At 45.0% G+C, this 17,940-nt stretch overlaps 1 protein-coding gene across 15 annotated transcripts in view; it reads left to right on the plus strand.

Annotated features, from left to right (window-relative positions):
* ARHGEF33 (Rho guanine nucleotide exchange factor 33) overlaps positions 1-17,940 on the plus strand; it is a 134,006-nt gene that overhangs the window by 66,867 nt on the left and 49,199 nt on the right. For 4 of the 15 annotated variants that reach the window (XR_002516614.2, XM_009184033.3, XM_009184044.3 and 1 more), the window contains 4 exons: positions 1,693-1,841; positions 2,829-2,993; positions 4,581-5,394; positions 10,434-10,573. Coding sequence is in view for 14 of the 15 variants with exons in the window: in XM_009184033.3 (XP_009182297.1) it covers positions 1,693-1,841; positions 2,829-2,993; positions 4,581-5,394; positions 10,434-10,573 (1,268 nt within the window). In the remaining variant the exon portion in view is untranslated. The other 11 variants (XM_009184037.3, XM_031655089.1, XM_009184040.3 and 8 more) reach the window with 8 other exon arrangements.

Raw genomic sequence — 17,940 nt, forward strand, 5'->3', positions numbered from 1 at the left:
AGAAAAGGCATGAAGATGATGAGCTGATGTCTTCACACCATTTTCCTGCAGGGCTTGTGATATCCTGGAGGAAGAAGAATTGAAAGAGAGGCTCACTAACCCCCACCAGATCCTCTTCTTCCCACCACCCACCTGTTCTGGTTTAATTGCTGACTGATCTTCTTAAGTAATGAAAGCATCTTAGAAATGCTTGGGACTAATCTCAGGTAGAAGTAGTCCAGTAGTCCAGTAGTCCAGTATCAAAGTATCAAAATTGAAAAGACTTTTTTTTTTTTTTTTTGAGACAGGGTCTGGCTCTGTTGCCCAGGTTGGAGTGCAGTGGTGTGATCTTGGCTTGATCTTGGCTCACTGCATCCTCAACTTCCCAGGCTCAAGCAATGCTCCCACCTCGGCCTCCTGAGTAGCTGAGACTATAGGCACTTGCCATTATGCCTGACTTACTTTTGTATTTTTTTTTTTTTCTTTGAGACGGAGTCTCGCTCTGTTGCCTAGGCTGGAGTGCAGTGGTGCAATCTTGGCTCACTGCAAGCTCCGCCTCCCAGGTTCTCGCCATTTTCCTACCTCAGCCTCCCAAGTAGCTGGGACTACAGGCGCCCACCACCACACCCGGCTAATTTTGTATTTTTAGTGGGGACGGGGTTTCACCGTGTTAGCCAGGATGGCCTCGATCTCCTGACCTCGTGATCTGCCCACCTTGGTCTCCCAAAGTGCTGGGATTACAGGTGTGAGCCACCACCCGTGCCCTGAAAAGACTTTCAATTGTATATAGCTTTAGATCCTAAAAGCATTTTCTCACAATAATGATCTTATTTAATCTTTTCAACAATCCCATGAATTAGGTATTATTGTTGTCACATTTTACATGAGAAAATGCAGGGCCAAAAAAGTTAACAACTTACCCAAGTTAACACACCTAGTAGGTAAAAAAAACTAGGACTGAAACCCAGGTTTTGCAAATAGTAGAATATGGCAAACAAGACCTGGTTCTACTCTCTGACTTGAGTTCAAACCTTGCCTCCATTATTTACTAGATGTGTAACCTGATGAAGATCATTTACCTTCTTTGTACCTCAATTTCCTTATTTGTTAAATGGAGTTTATAATAGTACCTATTTAAGCAGGTTGAGGTAAAAATTAAATGAGATAGTATACGTAAAGGGCTTACTACCTGGCGATAGGAAGTACTAGATACATTTTAGCTTTCCCAAATCCCAGTCACATGCATGTTCCACTACAGCACAGCGGGGAATGTACAGCGGGGAATGTAACAGGAGGGGCCACCAGGCTTGATCATAAACATCCCCCTCCCTCGCCTGCCTTGATGCCTGACGTCGTCAACATTGGTCTGGCTCTTTTGAGTTAAGGCACTGCTTATAGACAGTAATTGTTAGAATGCCGCTATTACTTCAGAGGTCTAATTAGGAGATGCTTCTGACTTTTCAGATGAAATTATTTTATGTTTACATTCAACTCAAACAGGTCCGATAGTAACTTATTTTCCCTTGGTATGATAGAAAGCAGCCAGTGTATGGTCATACTTTCAGCGTATAATTAGGTGGGCCATGTGTAATGTTCGTTGTTTTGATTAAATGGCTATCAATCTCCCACAATAGATCAAGGTAAGGTGCAGAAGAGACAAAACAAATTTTCTTGCTAATTATGCAATGCTGCTTCCTTTTCCCCTCCATCCAGAACGTCCTGAAGTTCACAGAGCAGGAGCACCCTGACTATTATCTACTACTGGTGTGTGTCCAGCGCCTCCGAGTATTTATCTCACACTACACCCTGCTGTTTCAGTGCAATGAAGATTTGCTTATTCAGAAACGGAAAAAGCTCAAGAAGTAAGGTTCTGATGGTGCGGTCTAGAGGGTCAAAGACCAGTTACTCTGGGTGTCTTTCACAAGTAACCACGTTGTGTGTTAACTAGCTGAAATGCAGTGGTGGGAGGTAGAAGGGAAGAGAGAAGGGGAGAGAAAGAGCTAGTCAGACTGGCTACAGGAGCAAGTCACTGACTACCCGGTGGAAATTATTTTAGCAGAATAACACTTCACTCTACTGCTTACATAGACCCACTCTCATCCCATGTTGCTAACCACCTCAAAAATAGTTCAATGACTCTAAACTTGCCTGGTTCAAAATTGCAGTTAAAAGGCCACAACATAGTTTTCTTTATCAGTTCAACAAGTATTTATTGAGCACCTATTGTGTGTCAGGCACTGTTCCATGCACTGAATATACTGAAAGGAACAAAATGGCCCCAACCAAATCTTTGCCATGTGGAGCTTCCTTTTTAGAGTTGGACAGTGAACAAATAAATAAGATGGTGATATGTGATATGGACAAAAATAAAGCAAATAAGGGAGAGGAATTTCGAATAGGTTTTATATTAGGGAGAAATAGGAAGGGTTTATTAGGGAGAATCTGAGCTTCGGAAGGAACAGAAGCAGCCCACAGCACAGCTTCCTAATGACCTGGATTTCCTTCAATTTCATCCTAACTCCTGTGGAGGAAAACAGAATCATTTCTGTGGAAGCTTCAGACCAGAAAAAGATGCTGTCTCCCAAGCCAGGGCTCCTGTGATGGAAGATGTCTCTCCATACCCCCAACCCCTTCCCCCAAGTTCTTTTCAGCCAGTGAATCAGCTTCCCTACTCTTGCCAGCTTGCACCCTATTAAGCAAAGCAACTTAGTTTGCAAAGGCCCCTGGAGATAGAGACCTTCACAGCAAACTTTATCTGAGACATCTCTCCATCTTTTTTGGCATAATCTGTGTTCAGAGAGCCAGTTTGCCACCGTACAACCTGAGAACCGTTACTTCCATTCTGTTAGGTCATCCATGGCGAAGCTGTACAAAGGGCTGGCTTCCCAGTGTGCCAATGCCGGGCAAGATGCTTCCCCCACTGCAGGTCCTGAGGTTGTCCGTGACACCGGGATCCACTCAGAAGAGATGCTGCAACCCTACCCTTCTGCTCCCAGTTCTGGCCCTGCTGTCACGTAAGCACCTGTTGCTGTGGGAAGGTTAAGGTCAATGCCTTTGGGACCCAGCCAGTCTGTGTGGGTTAGCAGGGCAGCCTAGATTCCACCATCCCCTTTCCCTATCAGGCCTATATGTGCCAGCCAAGCAGACAACCCAATGCTTGGGTCCCAGAGGAAGGCACTAATGTTAAGGGACAGGTGTAGAAAGTGGGAAGAGAGGCAGAAAGTAGATATTTATTTCATGGATCACTTCAACTCTTGAGGCAGTTATGAAACTTCATCTTTGAAATGTAACAAATCGAGTCAAAATATGAAACCCCTGGAGATTATACCCAGATTGAACAATATGGCTGCCACTGCACTCTGCGTATGGAAAATAAAACCCTCAATCTTTCTTCCAAGTTAAAAGAGAATTCAAATGAGGTCAATATTTTGTCTCACTCTTGCACATGTTAACGAGAGACCTAATTTTCATTTTAAGACCACTAGAGTAAAATACTGGTTTTAGCATTTATATTTGCGTTTTTTGTTTTTTTTGTTTTTTGTTTTTTTTGGTACTGAAGTACAATGGCATGATCTCAGCTCACTGCAACCTCCACCTTCCCAGGTTCAAGGGATTCTCCTGCCTCAGCCTACCGACTAGCTGGGATTACAGGCACGTGCCACCATGCCCGGCTAATTTTTGTAGTTTTAGTGGAGACGGGGTTTTACCATGTTGGCCAGGCTGGTCTCGAACTGCTGACCTCAGGTGATCCGTCTGCCTCGGCCTCCCAAAGTCTTTGTGCATTTTTGTGGTAGAATTAAAATATGAATACATAAACTAGCAGAATAACCACTTCTGGTCAGTGTCCATTTACATCTGTCAATGTAAGTCCAGCACAACGGGACATCCCATCTGCTGGTACCCTATCCTAGTTTGTAAACTGTGTAAATTATCCATTACCCATGACTCCAAAACCAAAAACCCTCCATGAAATTGGGCATATCGAGTGACAGCTTTTTTTTACATATTGGTAATTCTTTGTGGGTGGAAGTTTGAGATGAATTATATAGCATGCTTTACAGTGACAACGAATATTTTTAAAATTTTATTATGAAAATTTCAAATTTACATAGAAGAGTACAGTGAACTCCATATGCCCTCATTCAGAAGTTATCAAGATCATGCCACGTTTACTTTATCTAGGAACGTAATTTGTTTCTGAGTGTGAAGATCCACAAGTCGAACAAAAGTTGAGTTTCCATTATTTTGGATGACTCTGCTAGGGCAAGCAAGGGAGAGAAGAGAGTTGAAGGTGTGCCTTGGAGCACCGCGGGTGGTGAGGAGGGTCAGGGCTTCCACGCGGGGTGATGCCCGTCCCTGGCCCGCAGGCCATTTCCCAGAAGCTCAGACAATACCTTCAGGTCTCCGCTCGACGGACTGCCCTGTCCACTCTCCGCCTGGGGACGGGGGTTCGTGGGAGCGCCTTAGTGGAAGTTTGTGGAGCTTGGGACGTGGCATGCGCAGGCGCCTGGGAGGGCGGCCAGGAGGGCCGCGGGCAGGCGAGAGGCCTGCACTAACCCGCCGTCAGCACACCTCTTTTGTACTCTGTTTCCCCCCTAAAGCCATCTGATGCCCCCAGTGAAGAAAAGTCAACAGCAGCAAAGCCTGATGGAGAGCATGCAGCCCGGGAAGCCCAGTGACTGGGAGCTGGAGGGCAGGAAGCACGAGCGTCCCGAGAGCCTTCTGGCACCGACGCAGTTCTGCGCGGCCGAGCAGGACGTGAAGGCGCTGGCCGGGCCCCTGCAGGCCATCCCGGAGATGGACTTCGAGCCCTCTCCGGCCGAGCCGCTGGGCAACGTAGAGCGCTCCCTGCGCGCCCCGGCCGAGCTCCTGCCCGATGCCCGCGGCTTCGTGCCCGCGGCCTACGAAGAGTTCGAGTACGGCGGCGAGATCTTCGCGCTGCCCGCGCCCTACGACGAGGAGCCGTTCCAGGCTCCGGCCCTCTTCGAGAACTGCTCGCCCGCCTCCTCCGAGTCCAGCCTGGACATCTGCTTCCTGCGGCCCGTCAGCTTCGCCATGGAGGCCGAGCGGCCGGAGCACCCGCTGCAGCCACTGCCCAAGAGCGCCACGTCGCCGGCGGGTAGCAGCAGCGCCTACAAGCTGGAGGCGGCGGCGCAGGCGCAGGCGCATGGCAAGGCCAAGCCGCTGAGCCGCTCTCTCAAGGAGTTTCCGCGTGCACCGCCCGCCGACGGCGTGGCCCCGCGCCTCTACAGCACGCGCAGCAGCAGCGGCGGCCGCGCGCCCATCAAGGCGGAGCGCGCCGCGCAGCCGCACGGCCCGGCTGCTGCCGCTGTAGCCGCTCGCGGCGCGCCCCGGACCTTCTTCCCCCAACAGAGGTCCCAAAGCGAAAAACAGACCTATTTGGAAGTAAGGAGGGTAAAGTAAAACCGAATCGAAACCCACAGCGTCGACGACCCCAAGTCTAGATCTGCAGGAAGCATCCCGAGTTCTCCTAGCGTGGAGGGGAGCGGGGCCGGGCGAGGCTAGGGGCTCGGGAGCGCGCTCGGGGGGCGGCTGCGCGAGCCGTCGGCGGGCGGAGGCGGAGGCCGAGGGAGAGCAGGGGCAGCCCCCGCGCCCTACAAGCTGTAGACTGCTGGGCCCTGGAAGGCAAGTGGCAGCGTCTGTTCTCCAGTACCAGGACCCAAAGAGCATTCCTCATAAGGTACACGAGGGACGGCAGAGGTAGCAGAGAAGCCCGTGACTCTTTAGACCTGATTTATCACACACACATTTAGGGAGTTATGGGGAATCTCTTCCTGCTTATGTTAAGAGTTGCGCTTTTTTTCGGAGCACTGCACGCCACGCAGGTCCCGGCCAGTGTGTTTCTTCTCCCTGTGAGGTGTCGTTTCTATGTGGAGAATATGGAACACGGCGCCCCAGCGTACCCCACTTCCTCCGGGCAGCATTCTTGCTTGTAGCTAGGGAGGAGGCAAGTTGCCCTAGCTCAAGGTAGACTCGCTGCGCAGTTTGCTGCAAAGCCAGCTTTATTTCTGCTTGCTTTGCTTTTGACTGGAAAAAAGTGTCCTATTAATTTGAAAACTTCTTTGGGACAGGGACATTCCAAAATAGAAACACCTTCTTTGGCCTCAGTGAATGTTGAGGTATTTTGATGGCCAACATCTGTGTCTGCAGGTCTACCGGTGTTTGGTATTTTGATATCTAATTGTGGTGTCTGCAAGCCTGGAGGGCATTTAAAGAGGTCTTTAAATACTTACCCAGGAAGTGCTAATAGTTTCTGAGCAAATAATTGCTCTGATCTGATTAAGCAGAGCATAAGTAACATGATAGCTCTGACCTGTGCGACCACCCTTCCAGTCCAACTATTCTCATTTTCGAATGGAAACAGTGATCATCACTGACTTTTTTCATTCATTCATTTTTCAGCAAACACTGAGTGCTTGTCTTGTACCAGGCTCTGTGCTAATTACTGAACATTCAGAAATAAACCAGTCTCTATCCTCCGGGGCCCCTGGCTTAGTACAGGAAGGAGACACAGGAACACAGGATTATGTAATAAACTGTGGGAGCACGTGGGAGGGATATTTAAAACCTTTGAGGTCATGGTGGTCAGAGAAGGCCTCCTAGATAAGTTGAATGTCTGAATTAGATTGTAAAAGCTGCCTAGAAGTTGGCTAGGGGAAGAGTGAGGTAGGGAAGCATGAGAAAAACTGGGTGATACCTTTTCTCTGGCATACTGTGCCAGGTCAGAGTGGTGGAAATTAGGCCAGAGGAACAGGAAGGGGCGGGATCATGAAGAGCCTTGGAGCTTGCTGCCCACCTGCACTCCAGCATAGTCTGTGTCTGGTCCCTGCAGAGGACAAAAACGTGGTAGTGTGCTCAGCCAAAGCTGCTGAGGTTCCCTGGGGTTCTCAGATTTTCCTGTAGCTCTGATTTTCAACTCCAAGCTTCGTAAAATTTGATTAGGCAGAACTTTTTGGAGAAATCAATCTTAGGCATGTGTCAGAGTTTAGAAGTTTATTGAAAGGGGAAGTAAATGGAAATTATAGTGCCAATTCAGTGTGACTTAGGATGAGCAGAGGTTTACATACAAAACCTTCTAACTAGTATAGTCTGTACTGTAAAGAACTTTTATTTCATATGTGATAGCAATGTCCTTTTGTAGTTGATTTGTGAAAAATTTGGGGTTCAACAATTGCAAGGCAAAAACCATTAATCAGAAATAACAATATATCTGAGAAGCAAACAATGAGTAATATATTTGTGGCTGTTTACCAGACATACCAAATAACAATAAACAGTGTGTCAGGAACTGTTAATTGCACATACTGGACAGCAAGTTTCATCTCCTAACAGTGTCAGGCATGTGTCAAGTCAGTTCAAAATGAGATACCAAGGAAATGTCAGATGGAAGTCAGTTAAGAGAGGCATTTTCTCTAGCAATAGCATTAACATTTTCAAGCATGCAAAGTTCCCGTTACTAATTTCTGTTTCTGGACACAATTTTTCTATCTAAAAACTTAAAATGGCCTGGTTGTTAGGAGTCCTAGAGAGAGGTTGCATGCAGAGTGCAGGTGGGCAGAGACCATGTGGGCATACATATGTGCATGAGCATGTATGTGCATGTCTGCATGTCTAAGTATATATGTGCATGTTTGTGTGTGTTGGAGGTGGTGGTGGGATGGGGTTTTAGTTGCAAAAGATAAATCCCTCAAAAACTCTATCCTTAAAGGTATCAACTCTTTGCTTTTGAGATGTGCAAAACCCCTAGTGTTTCATCCCTTTGTATATCTTTCACCCAGCCCAGCAGAGCCAGCTGAGGCCTAGTCTTTAGTGTTCTGTCTCTTTTAGAGTCAAGAAAGAAGATGGTATGCTCTAGTGAGAACACATGACTGTGAGGAGATCTAGGTTCTAGTCCTGGCTCTGCTGCCCAGTAGCTGGGTGCTTTTGGACAAATCACTTGGCTTCTCTGTGCCTCCAGTTATCTCAAAATAAGACAACCTGTCTCACAGGTTGTTGGGAGGATCAGGCCAAAGAAGATACAGTTTTTGAGTAGGCTTTATAAAGTATGAAATGCTATTGAGATCATGGTTCCATAGAAAGATTTTCCTTAAACCATTACTAGATTTAGTCACTAAATAGTCTCTAAAAGCGCATTTCTCAAAATATGGTCCTTGGGGGCAGTAGCAAATGCATTGCCTGGGAACTTGTTATAAATGCAGAATTTGCACCCCAGACCTACTGAATCAGAATTTAGGATCATTCCCAGGTGATTGATATAAACATCAAGTGTAGGTGGGCAGAAACATGCCTTAAGTCAGTGGTCCCCGACCTTTTTGGTACCAGGGACCAGTTTTGGGAAAGGCAGTTTTTCCACAGGCTGCGGAGGGAGAGGTGGTTTCGGGATGATTCAAGTGCATTACATTTATTGGGTACTTTATTTCTATTATTATTACATTGTAATATATAATGAAATAATTATACAACTCACCATAATCTAGGATCAGTGGGAGCCCTGAGCTTGTTTTCCAGCAACTAGACGGTCCTATCTGGGGGTGATGGGTGAGAGTGACACCCAAAGTGTGTCACTTATGTCCAGTTTACTCTGTAATCTCATTTTGGTTGCTGTGACTGCAGAAAACCCTGCTTCACAAAGATCGGATGCTGAAAATGGAAGCAGGCTTTTCAGTGCTTTGTGGCAATCTCGTGATATTCTGCCTTGACTTTAATCCAGAACGTATGGAGATTTGAAATTGTCTCAAACCTACTTTTAAGGCCACCAGATGCAGCTGTACCATTGAAATTCATCAACTCACTTGCCACTATAAAGCCTGCCATCAGATGCAGCTTAATTGTCACTTGCCAGTTACTGATAGGGTTTTGATATGAGTCGGCAAGCAATTGATTAATTATGGTCTCTGTGCGGTCAAACCTCTCTGCTAATGTTAATCTGTATTTTCAGCCACTCCCCAGCATTAGCATCACTGTCTCAGCTCCACCTCAGATCATCAGGCATTAGATTCCCACAAGGAGTGGGCACCCAAATCCCTTTTATGTGCATTTCACAGTAGGGTGTGTGCACCTGTGAAAATCTAATGCCACTGCCGATCTGACAGAAGGTGGAGCTCATGAAGTAATGCAGGCAATGGGGAACGGCTATAAATAGAGATGAAGCTTTGCTTGCTCACCCACCCCACTGCTCACCTTCTGCTGTGCGGCCCAGTTCCTCACAGGTCACAGACCAGTACTGGGAGTTGGGGACCCCTCCCTTAAATCATTCGTTTTCAAATCTAAGTGTGCGTAAGGATTACCTAGGCCTCATTGCAGAGATTCTGATTCAGAAAGTCTGGGATGGGGCGCAAGAAGCTACCTTTTAAATAAAGGCCCAACCTGATCCTGTAGTGGCGGGACCACACTTTAAGAAACACTGCATGTCTATCTCCATGGTCTAGTTATGAATCTTAGTAGAATCTCAGAGAATTTCTATATCTGCAACCCCCAGTTCTCAAAGTCAGACCCATATGTTTTCTGGGGGAAAAAAAAAAATCCATCCTCACACTTTGCTTCTCTGTCAGCAAGCAGTCACCCATCTAATTCGTGAGACTTCTAGGGCATCATTGGTGTGGTTTTTGCTTTGACTACTTGGGGTTTTCTAAAGGTTATTCAAAATTCAGCAGCTGTTTTTAAAGTTGCTTTTAAATTATAGTCACCTCAAGGTGAATACTTTGTTCATATGGAATATAAACATATATAAGTGCATATCTGGCTTGTATGCATATAAATATACATGCACTTCTATTTAGCACATCTCACACTTAAAAAACTAGAGAGGTCACAAAAGATGCAGCCTTATTTTTAACTTATTTTACTTTATACTCCAAATAGCATAGGTTAAGAATTGTAAAAACTGTATTACAGGCACATTTTCAGGTTGAAAGTATTAGTTGACATTTTCTTCTAAACAGGTCTGACTTCTCAAAAATGCCTTCCCTCGTTTATGCTTAAAATGGAGAGTTAGGAATATGAGTTTAAAACTAGCATTACAAGTAAGGAGCATCCTTATTTTGTAGAAAGAGAAACACCTGGAGATGTGAGGGTTTTCTAGCACGACAGGGTTGGTGTCAAAATAAGAATTTATTCACTCGTGGAGGATGTTCTTGCAGTCTTCTTTTTAAACATTAGCTAATTTTATTTCCTTATCTTTAATTATTGTTATATATTACACTAGACTATTTGCCTTGATACATAGAAAATACTACACTCGGCAGGAAATTATCCTCTTTTCACCTACTGGTTTCTTCATTAGCCTAGGTTTGCTTTAGTTGGGATTGGGTGCCCACTGGTAATCTTTTGGCATGGGAGAGGAAAGTCACAACACCACAAAATTGTCCCATAGTCAGGATCCATAATAACGTTGGAAAGGAGTAAAGAAAAAAATCCCTCTTTTTTGTTTCCAGGAGATGCATTTAGAAGATACTACCAGATTCTGTCCCAAAGAAGAAAGAGAAAGTGAACAAACGTCTTTCAGCGATCAAAATCCCAGGCAAGACCAGAAAGGGGGCTTTCGCAGCTCCTTCCGCAAGCTCTTTAAAAAGAAGTGAGTAGCCCTTAGACAAGACAGCCTTGTAACTCATTTCCCTTTGGGCTCAATCTTGAGGTTTTAACAATAATAAGTATCAAGTACCCTGGTCTCACACAACTGCTTCGAGTACAGTGCCCGCACCCAGTAGCCACAATTCTGGCGGGGTGAAGATGTTTCTCATTGTAATCTCCCAGAGTAGAAGCAAACTCAGCTGTCTGCCCTGCCTCTTCTGTCTTCTGTCCCTTCTTCCTTGTTCCCAAAGTCATATGTCCCAAGAGGAGTGGGCAGAGGTGGTTCCCTTGAGAAATGAGCTGGTGACAATCAAAGCCCCTTTAGACTGGGAGGAGTGGGATCCGCTATTGGGGTTGGGTGTCCTGGGTGCTCCATCACATCTCCCCATCTGTGGAAAGTTGTCTAAGGGATCTCAGTACGTCTGCATTTGGGGGCCTGTTGTCATCCTGGGTGCTAATTCATGTTTATTGGGACTTCTGTTAGTGCTTTCCCTGAATGAGTGGATTTGGCTTGGCCCTAGTTAGAAATCACTTTAATGGAGTTTCTGTATTCCATAGGAGGCAAAAACAAGGCATTTTCCTCCTGTGGGCCTTCTGAGATTCTAGGTCGTTGTTGTTTAAACATCATCCACCAGACATTTTGGTCAGCACTGTCTTACAGTCTAGGAGGCAGTGGCCACGCCCCAGCATAAAATATAAGGAAGAGAGAGGTGAGCATTAGCATTTGACCGTAGAGGGATTTACCAGTCCAGCCACTGCCTGCCTGAGAGACTGCTGGTTCAATCTCCACTGGCTCAGCCTACCTCTCTCTCCCTTAGATTTCTCCTGCTGCTTAGTTACTCTTGGTGGAGGATGTTCTTGCAGTCAGTTTTGAATAACAAGTGTTCATATTTTAGTAGATGGAAAAATTAAACAGAGGCATTATTGCTGCCTTTGGAGAGTTGCCGATAAGTGAGGAAGCACAGGGAAATCACCTTTTCCTTGAAGGTCGAGGTCACTGGCTGATTTAGACTATGGTCCTGATGGAGGAATTGGGGGCAGCCCTGGAGTGAGGACTTTGTTTTTGCTGGTTTGTCTCATTGTAATTATCCTCCTGTGGGGAGGGTGGTACTGAGATTGGTGGGCCTCTGACTGTTGGTCTCTGCCTCTTGTTACTGGAGAAGGGGGACTAGGAAGGAAGAGCAACAGCTCTGCAGTTAGCCATAGCCCTGCATTCTCTCTCAGTTTTGCTAAGGAACCCAGTGCATGCTTGCATGCTGTTGCAGGATCCTCAACCCACCTTATTCAGGGTTTGAAGAATTGAGAATTGTATTCCTCTTTCTAGGATCATAGACTTACATCTTTCTTGACCCAGTGCCAACATCTGTCAAATTGACAGGGGTGGGAGAACCTGGAAACAGACACTTCTCCATCCCACCCTTGGGATTTAGACTCCTGAATCTTTCTTGAGATGGAGTCTGGCTCTGCTGCCTAGGCTGGAGTGCAATGGCGCAATCTCGGCTCACTGCAGCCTCCACCTCCCGGGTTCAGGCTATTCTCCTGCCCCTGCCTCCCGAGTAGCTGGGATTACAGGTGCCTGCCACCACCCCCTGGCTATTTTTTTTTTTTTTTTTTTGTAGAGATGGGGTTTCACCGTGTTGGCCAGGATGGTCTTGAACTCCTGACCTCAAGTGATCCACCTGCCTTGGCCTCCCAAAGTGTTGGGATTATAGGCGTGAGCCACCATGGCCGGCCAGACTCCTGAATCCTTCTAAGGACTGCACAATCCTAAGGGCACAGCTTGAGCCTAGCTTTTTTTTTTTTTTTTTTTTTTTTAACCAGAGTATTCCCAAAACAGCCATTTTTTGCCCACTGTCATTTATAATGACTGGGTGCTGTCCGTTGGAAAGCAATGAGCAATAGATTCACCAAATTCCTATTTATCAGAGAGATGTAAGAAAATGTTTTACCAGTGACATGAGGCAGAGGGAGTGGATTTGTCCTCTCTGGACTCAGAGGGCAGAACTGGGAGCAGTGGCTAAGGGGAAGAATTTCTTAAAAATGCAGCTACATGGAACTGGAGCTGGCTACGGCCTGAGGGAATGGATTCATGAGATGCTTCTGGTCAGGGAGGCTATGAAAGTGGTCCCTGCATCTAGTGGGAGATTGTTGAAGAAATCACCAGAGTCCTTTCTAGTGTGGATATTTGCTTTATCTGTAGTTTGACTTTGTTGTAGCTTGATCTGAGTAATCACATCTTTTTATCACCTGAAACAAGAAATTAATGAAGCCTTCGGACCTATAATTTTAAAGCCCTAGCATGTAGAAGACCAGGCTTTAGCTTTCTGTAGCTCCCCACCGACCTTGGTATAATGTAGAGGACTTGCTATGGGCTCTCCAAGTTCATGTTGATTAATTGCTGTCAGTCTTCTTGTGGCTGTTCGGGATTCTCCTTAGATAAAGAGCCAGTAGATTCCCTTAGTCCTCTTGTCCTTTCTCATAGATCAGTCCCTCCTGCATCAATCACGTTGCCGCCACCAATACTGGTGCTGTCCTTTGTATTTAAAATCCGAAGTGTTGTCTGAGTGGAAGTAAAGGTGGAGCCACACAGATGACTGTCAGTCTGGCAGGCTTTCCTGGCTTTTTACATCTGGCCTAGGGCAGTCAGTACCATCAGGTGCTTAGGGTGCTGCAGTGGGCACTTCGGAGACTTTGCATGGGTTGAAGAGGCAGCTTAAGTAGCGTTTTCTGAGTGTTTTCATATGAGGACCATGGAAAATTTGCTCCATTATAAGGTAGAGAGGAAGGTCAGGGAGGCCCCAATGTAGCACAGGAAGGGCAGTGGCTTTTAACTCAGATGAGAACACACCATTCTTCTCATCAATTAAGCATTCGATCTTATATGCATGCACTATGTAAGACACTTGTATAGGAATGATGAGCGACATAGTCCCAGCCGTTACACAGGAACTTGCACTCTGAAGTCAGGCCTGTGGACAGTTATAGGAAGGAACCAGAAGAGACATTCAGCCCATTTTCCTCCTGCATGTCAGGAGGTCAGGCTGGCAGCAAGCCCTGGGACTTTAAGAAGTGGCCAATCCTGAGTACTGGAGCCATTGTAGAGCCTGGTCTCACAGGTCCAAATGGGCAGTGCCAGCAAAGCCACTTGTGTCGTGTCTGGGGCTCGCTGCCTTCCTCCCCCACAGCCCTCTGGAGGCTCATTCCTGTCTACACTGACACACTTTTTGTTCCATAGGGGCTTGTTTGGCTGGTGGCCCCACACACCCAGAATGCTGCTTCGGGATGAAGCTAGGCATGGAGCCAGATGCAACAGAAAACCTGAGAAAGGGTTCTCTTCCCTCTGAGGCTGGGAGGGCCGAAGGCTCATACCCACAAGGATTCAAAAGGGAGAGTCAAGTTGACATCATTAAAAAAATCCTGAAAAATACCCACAATATTTGGGGAAAAGAATGACCTTCTGATTGTTTCCATCTCAGGCACATTTGTCCTGGGCAGATACAAGGTCACATGTCCCTGAAAGGTACCCAGAATTGATCAGAATAAAGGCTACATATCTCAAAGTTTGGAAATGTTAAGTGATTTTAAACATTTTAAATGAGGATTCTTAGAGGGAACAGACTTGACTGTGGTAGGCTGATGTTAGCTAGACTGATACTTATTCCCCTGCCTTTGAACAAGATGGAAGGCAAACTGTCCCATTCTAGAAGGATCTATACAGAGGCTGTCAAAGACTTAAGCCTAGATTATTGTGAAGTCTGAGGCAAATGATACTTCATCTCAATAGATACATCTTGCAACACTTACGTTAACGTGTATTCTTGATGGCAGATGTGACAGTGGGGAAGAGGATCATGTGAGATAGCTTAGGTGTAGGGAATGTAGATGGTACTCTGTCTCTTTTTATCCTCAAATTTCGGGATAGTGGAAGATAAGGAATATGGCTTCCAAATGATTAATTCTACTTCCTCGCTCATTCTCTTCCTCTTTAGCACTGTAAAATTTACATACATCAGAGTGTCTCCCTTCTTGTCATCACCCTCCATCAATCCCATCACTGTCTATTTTCTCAATCACACACAGAGGGAGTACTTCTACAGGGCCCCGTATGTAATCATTTTATCTCAGTGAATCCTCTTCTTTTGGTGTCTTCCCAGCAGTTTTTGTACATGCCCAGCCTCAGCTGTTGAACAGACCATGTAATAGAAAGCAGGGCTGCTAAAGAATCCATTGATAACTTTATCTCGCCTATTCTCTGTCTCCTTAAAAGCTCATTTCAAGTCCCTCTCCTACTCTTACCCACTTTGGAGTTCTCTCTCCTTTTCCATTTCATTTCCTATATAACTTTAACATTAAAGGGGATAGTTGAAGGGGTAAACATTTTAGATTACTTAACCTTAATTACAAATGTTTCTCATAAGCCATTCGAAATCAACCATTCAGTTAAGGGTCTTCAATATACTAGGTTCTGTCCAGCACAAAAGATGTAAGAGAAATAGTTTCTGCCCATTAGGAGCTTACAGATCAATTTAAGGGTAACCTAACTATTAATACAAGATATAGTATGTAGCACATAGTAGGCACTCAACAAATATTTATTAAATGAATGCTCATTTGCTTTGGGCTCTCCAAACTCATGTTGGTTAATTGCTGTCAGTCCTCTTGCAGCTGTTTGGGATTCTCCTTAGGTAAAGGGCCAGTGGATTCCTTTAGTCCTCTTGTCCTTTCTCATATATCAGTCCCTCCTCCATCAATCAGATTGCCTCCACGATACTGGTGCTGTCCTTTGTATTTAAAATCTGAAGTGTTGTCTGAGTGGAAGTAAAGGTGGAGTCGCACAGGGCTGTTGCTTTGATTACCAGGGCTGACTGACTGGCCGACAGGATGGGTGTTTCCTTGCCCCTTTATTTCTTGAGACAGATGCATGTCTCCTAAAGCTTTCACGGAGGATAGTTTTTCCAATCAGAGAACCAAGCCTTCTTAAGTCAGAGGTTTTTGCAGCACTGGATTCAACTACCCCCATCCCCAGCTCAAAACAAGCTTTCAAGGTTTATTTATAGCAAATCTAGACTTAGTATGACCTACTCAATGTGCTATTTTCTTTGTCACTTGAATGAAAGGAAAAGTTAGCAACAGGTCTGTTGTCTTTTCCTCTTTCCATCAAATACTTGGATGGTTATGTGTCAGTGTGTCCTGGCAGCCATTGTACCCTTCCCCAGCGAGTGTGCCTGTCCCTATAATGTCTGCTCAGAGATGCCCTGCAATCAGCCACAGGGCTCCAGGAGCTCAAAAGCCATTTCTGTTTTATAGAGAAAGGGAATAAAAGCAAATCTGCTGGCCTTTTCTCCTTGATCCTGCAGGTTATTTCCTAGTAATTTAGGTATGCACTACTTAAGAGCCTAATGGCCACACCTTTGGAAGAGTTCAGGTGGCCATATACATGTAAGCATTATAAAGAGGTCAGTTATAAAATGATTTTTACAAGGATGAAAATGAGCTTTTAGTCATGGCTATAGTAGAATGCTGGATTTCGAAAAGGATGAGCAATTTAGCTGTTAGTTTAATTAATATCAAGAAATGCAGAGAAATTTAGATACTGGAGACATAGGGAAGGTACAATTTGTGAGAAGAGCAGTTAAAAAAATTTAAGCTGAGTTTGTGGACTTTGAAAACTAGACAGGGCGATTTTGGCATTTGTTTCAGAAATGGGAACGCAACTGGTGAAGATTTCTGTGGTCCTTGGGGCTGGTGGTGACATCAAAGCTTTCCTATTTTCAGGTAAACACTAAACAGTTGCATGTTGGAACCATCAAAGTGTGACATGTTGGGTTTTGGATAGACCAGATGTAGCTAAGAGGGGAAATACGAGGCAAAGATTTCAAGTTTTGACTAATGACTTTCTGATGAGTAACTGTCCTGTGGGGGAACAAGAAGAAATAGCAGCCCAATTCAAATCCTGCCCCCAACTTCCTGCCCCTGAAACATAGGCATTCCTAGCCTTCTGAATAATGGAAGACATAGAGAAAGAATGAGATGGTCAAAAATATATCTTCCTAAATTTGGGGCACAACTGCACTAATCAGGGATGATTTGAACTGGAGGTAGGGGGATCTGTGAAAGATGAGAGAAGGCCTGGAGTTTTAGGGTGGGCCATGTGGAGGCTCTTTCAAGGGAGAACTCAGGGGCGTTCCTGAAAAGGAAGAGAACCTCATCCCACCCAGATATCTTGCTTGATGAGTACCCAGATGTACTGGAGTTGAGACAGAATAGTTTTTCCTCTCTGCACTGGGATATAGTGGAAAGGTGTTCCTTACCAACCAGAAATAGAAAGCATGGTGGGCGGCTATGGCTTCATCTGTGATATTGAATATCAGGGGACAAAGTGAAAATATCTAGTCAGTCATCAGGTTTTCAGATGTTAGGGTTTTTAGTCTTTGTGGATCCAACTTCTTTCCTTGAATAATGTAAAGAGATGTTTGAATTCTGCCCATTAATTCAGTAAATGAGAGTCATGATTAACTTATCTAATAACAAGAGTGAGGACTCAACAGTAGCAAACCAATGATAGTGCAAGGACTCGCAGGCCATGGATCCTTCTTTGGTGGATAGTAGAAGCATCCCTGACAGCCTCAGCATATGGAGAACTTGGTCAGTTGTATAGGAGCTTTGGACAAGCAACTTCATGTCTAACATCACTTTCATACACCCTGCATGAGGTTTTTTGATATTGGTTCTTAGTGTCTGGACTAGTTTTACCCATTCTAGGTCAGAGTTTAAGCTAGGCAAAGGACCCCAGTCTAGCTTTTCAGAGGTTATTTCCAGAAAGCCTCCTCCCTCCAGGGACTTCTGACATGAGAAAACTGGAGAAGGTGCAGAGCTGGAATGGATTACCCAAGTGGCTTAACCAAGATAAAGGAAGAATGCACCCTCGACTGGGGACTCAAATGGACTGATTTGAGTTGTTGACTATTGATTGGCTTTGGTCTCTTTTGTGGTGGTTGAGATTATAGTATCTCTGCAATCTGATTACTGTATGAATTTCTGCATTCTACCAAATGTAGCATATATGTGTGGTTGGCTTCAATAAATCTTTCATTTACAAATGAAAACAAACAAAAGCAAGAGTTTGTAATGTAATGCCAAATTCAGTGAAGGTCCTTGATAACCTTGGTTGAGAACCATGATTTCCATCCATTTTAATTTAAGGTCCTTGGTAATTTGTGGAGTTGTTACTTCATTGAATCAAAAACAGGATTTCTTGAATTTTCTGAGCTTTTGTTCCCCTATTATGATGTAATTACACAATATCTTACACTGACATATACAGTTGTCACAATTGTCCCCATAAAGCATTAGAAAGATATTCTCTTTATG

Source organism: Papio anubis, chromosome 14, assembly GCF_008728515.1.
Source record: "Papio anubis isolate 15944 chromosome 14, Panubis1.0, whole genome shotgun sequence".
Taxonomy (NCBI): Eukaryota; Metazoa; Chordata; class Mammalia; order Primates; family Cercopithecidae; genus Papio; species Papio anubis.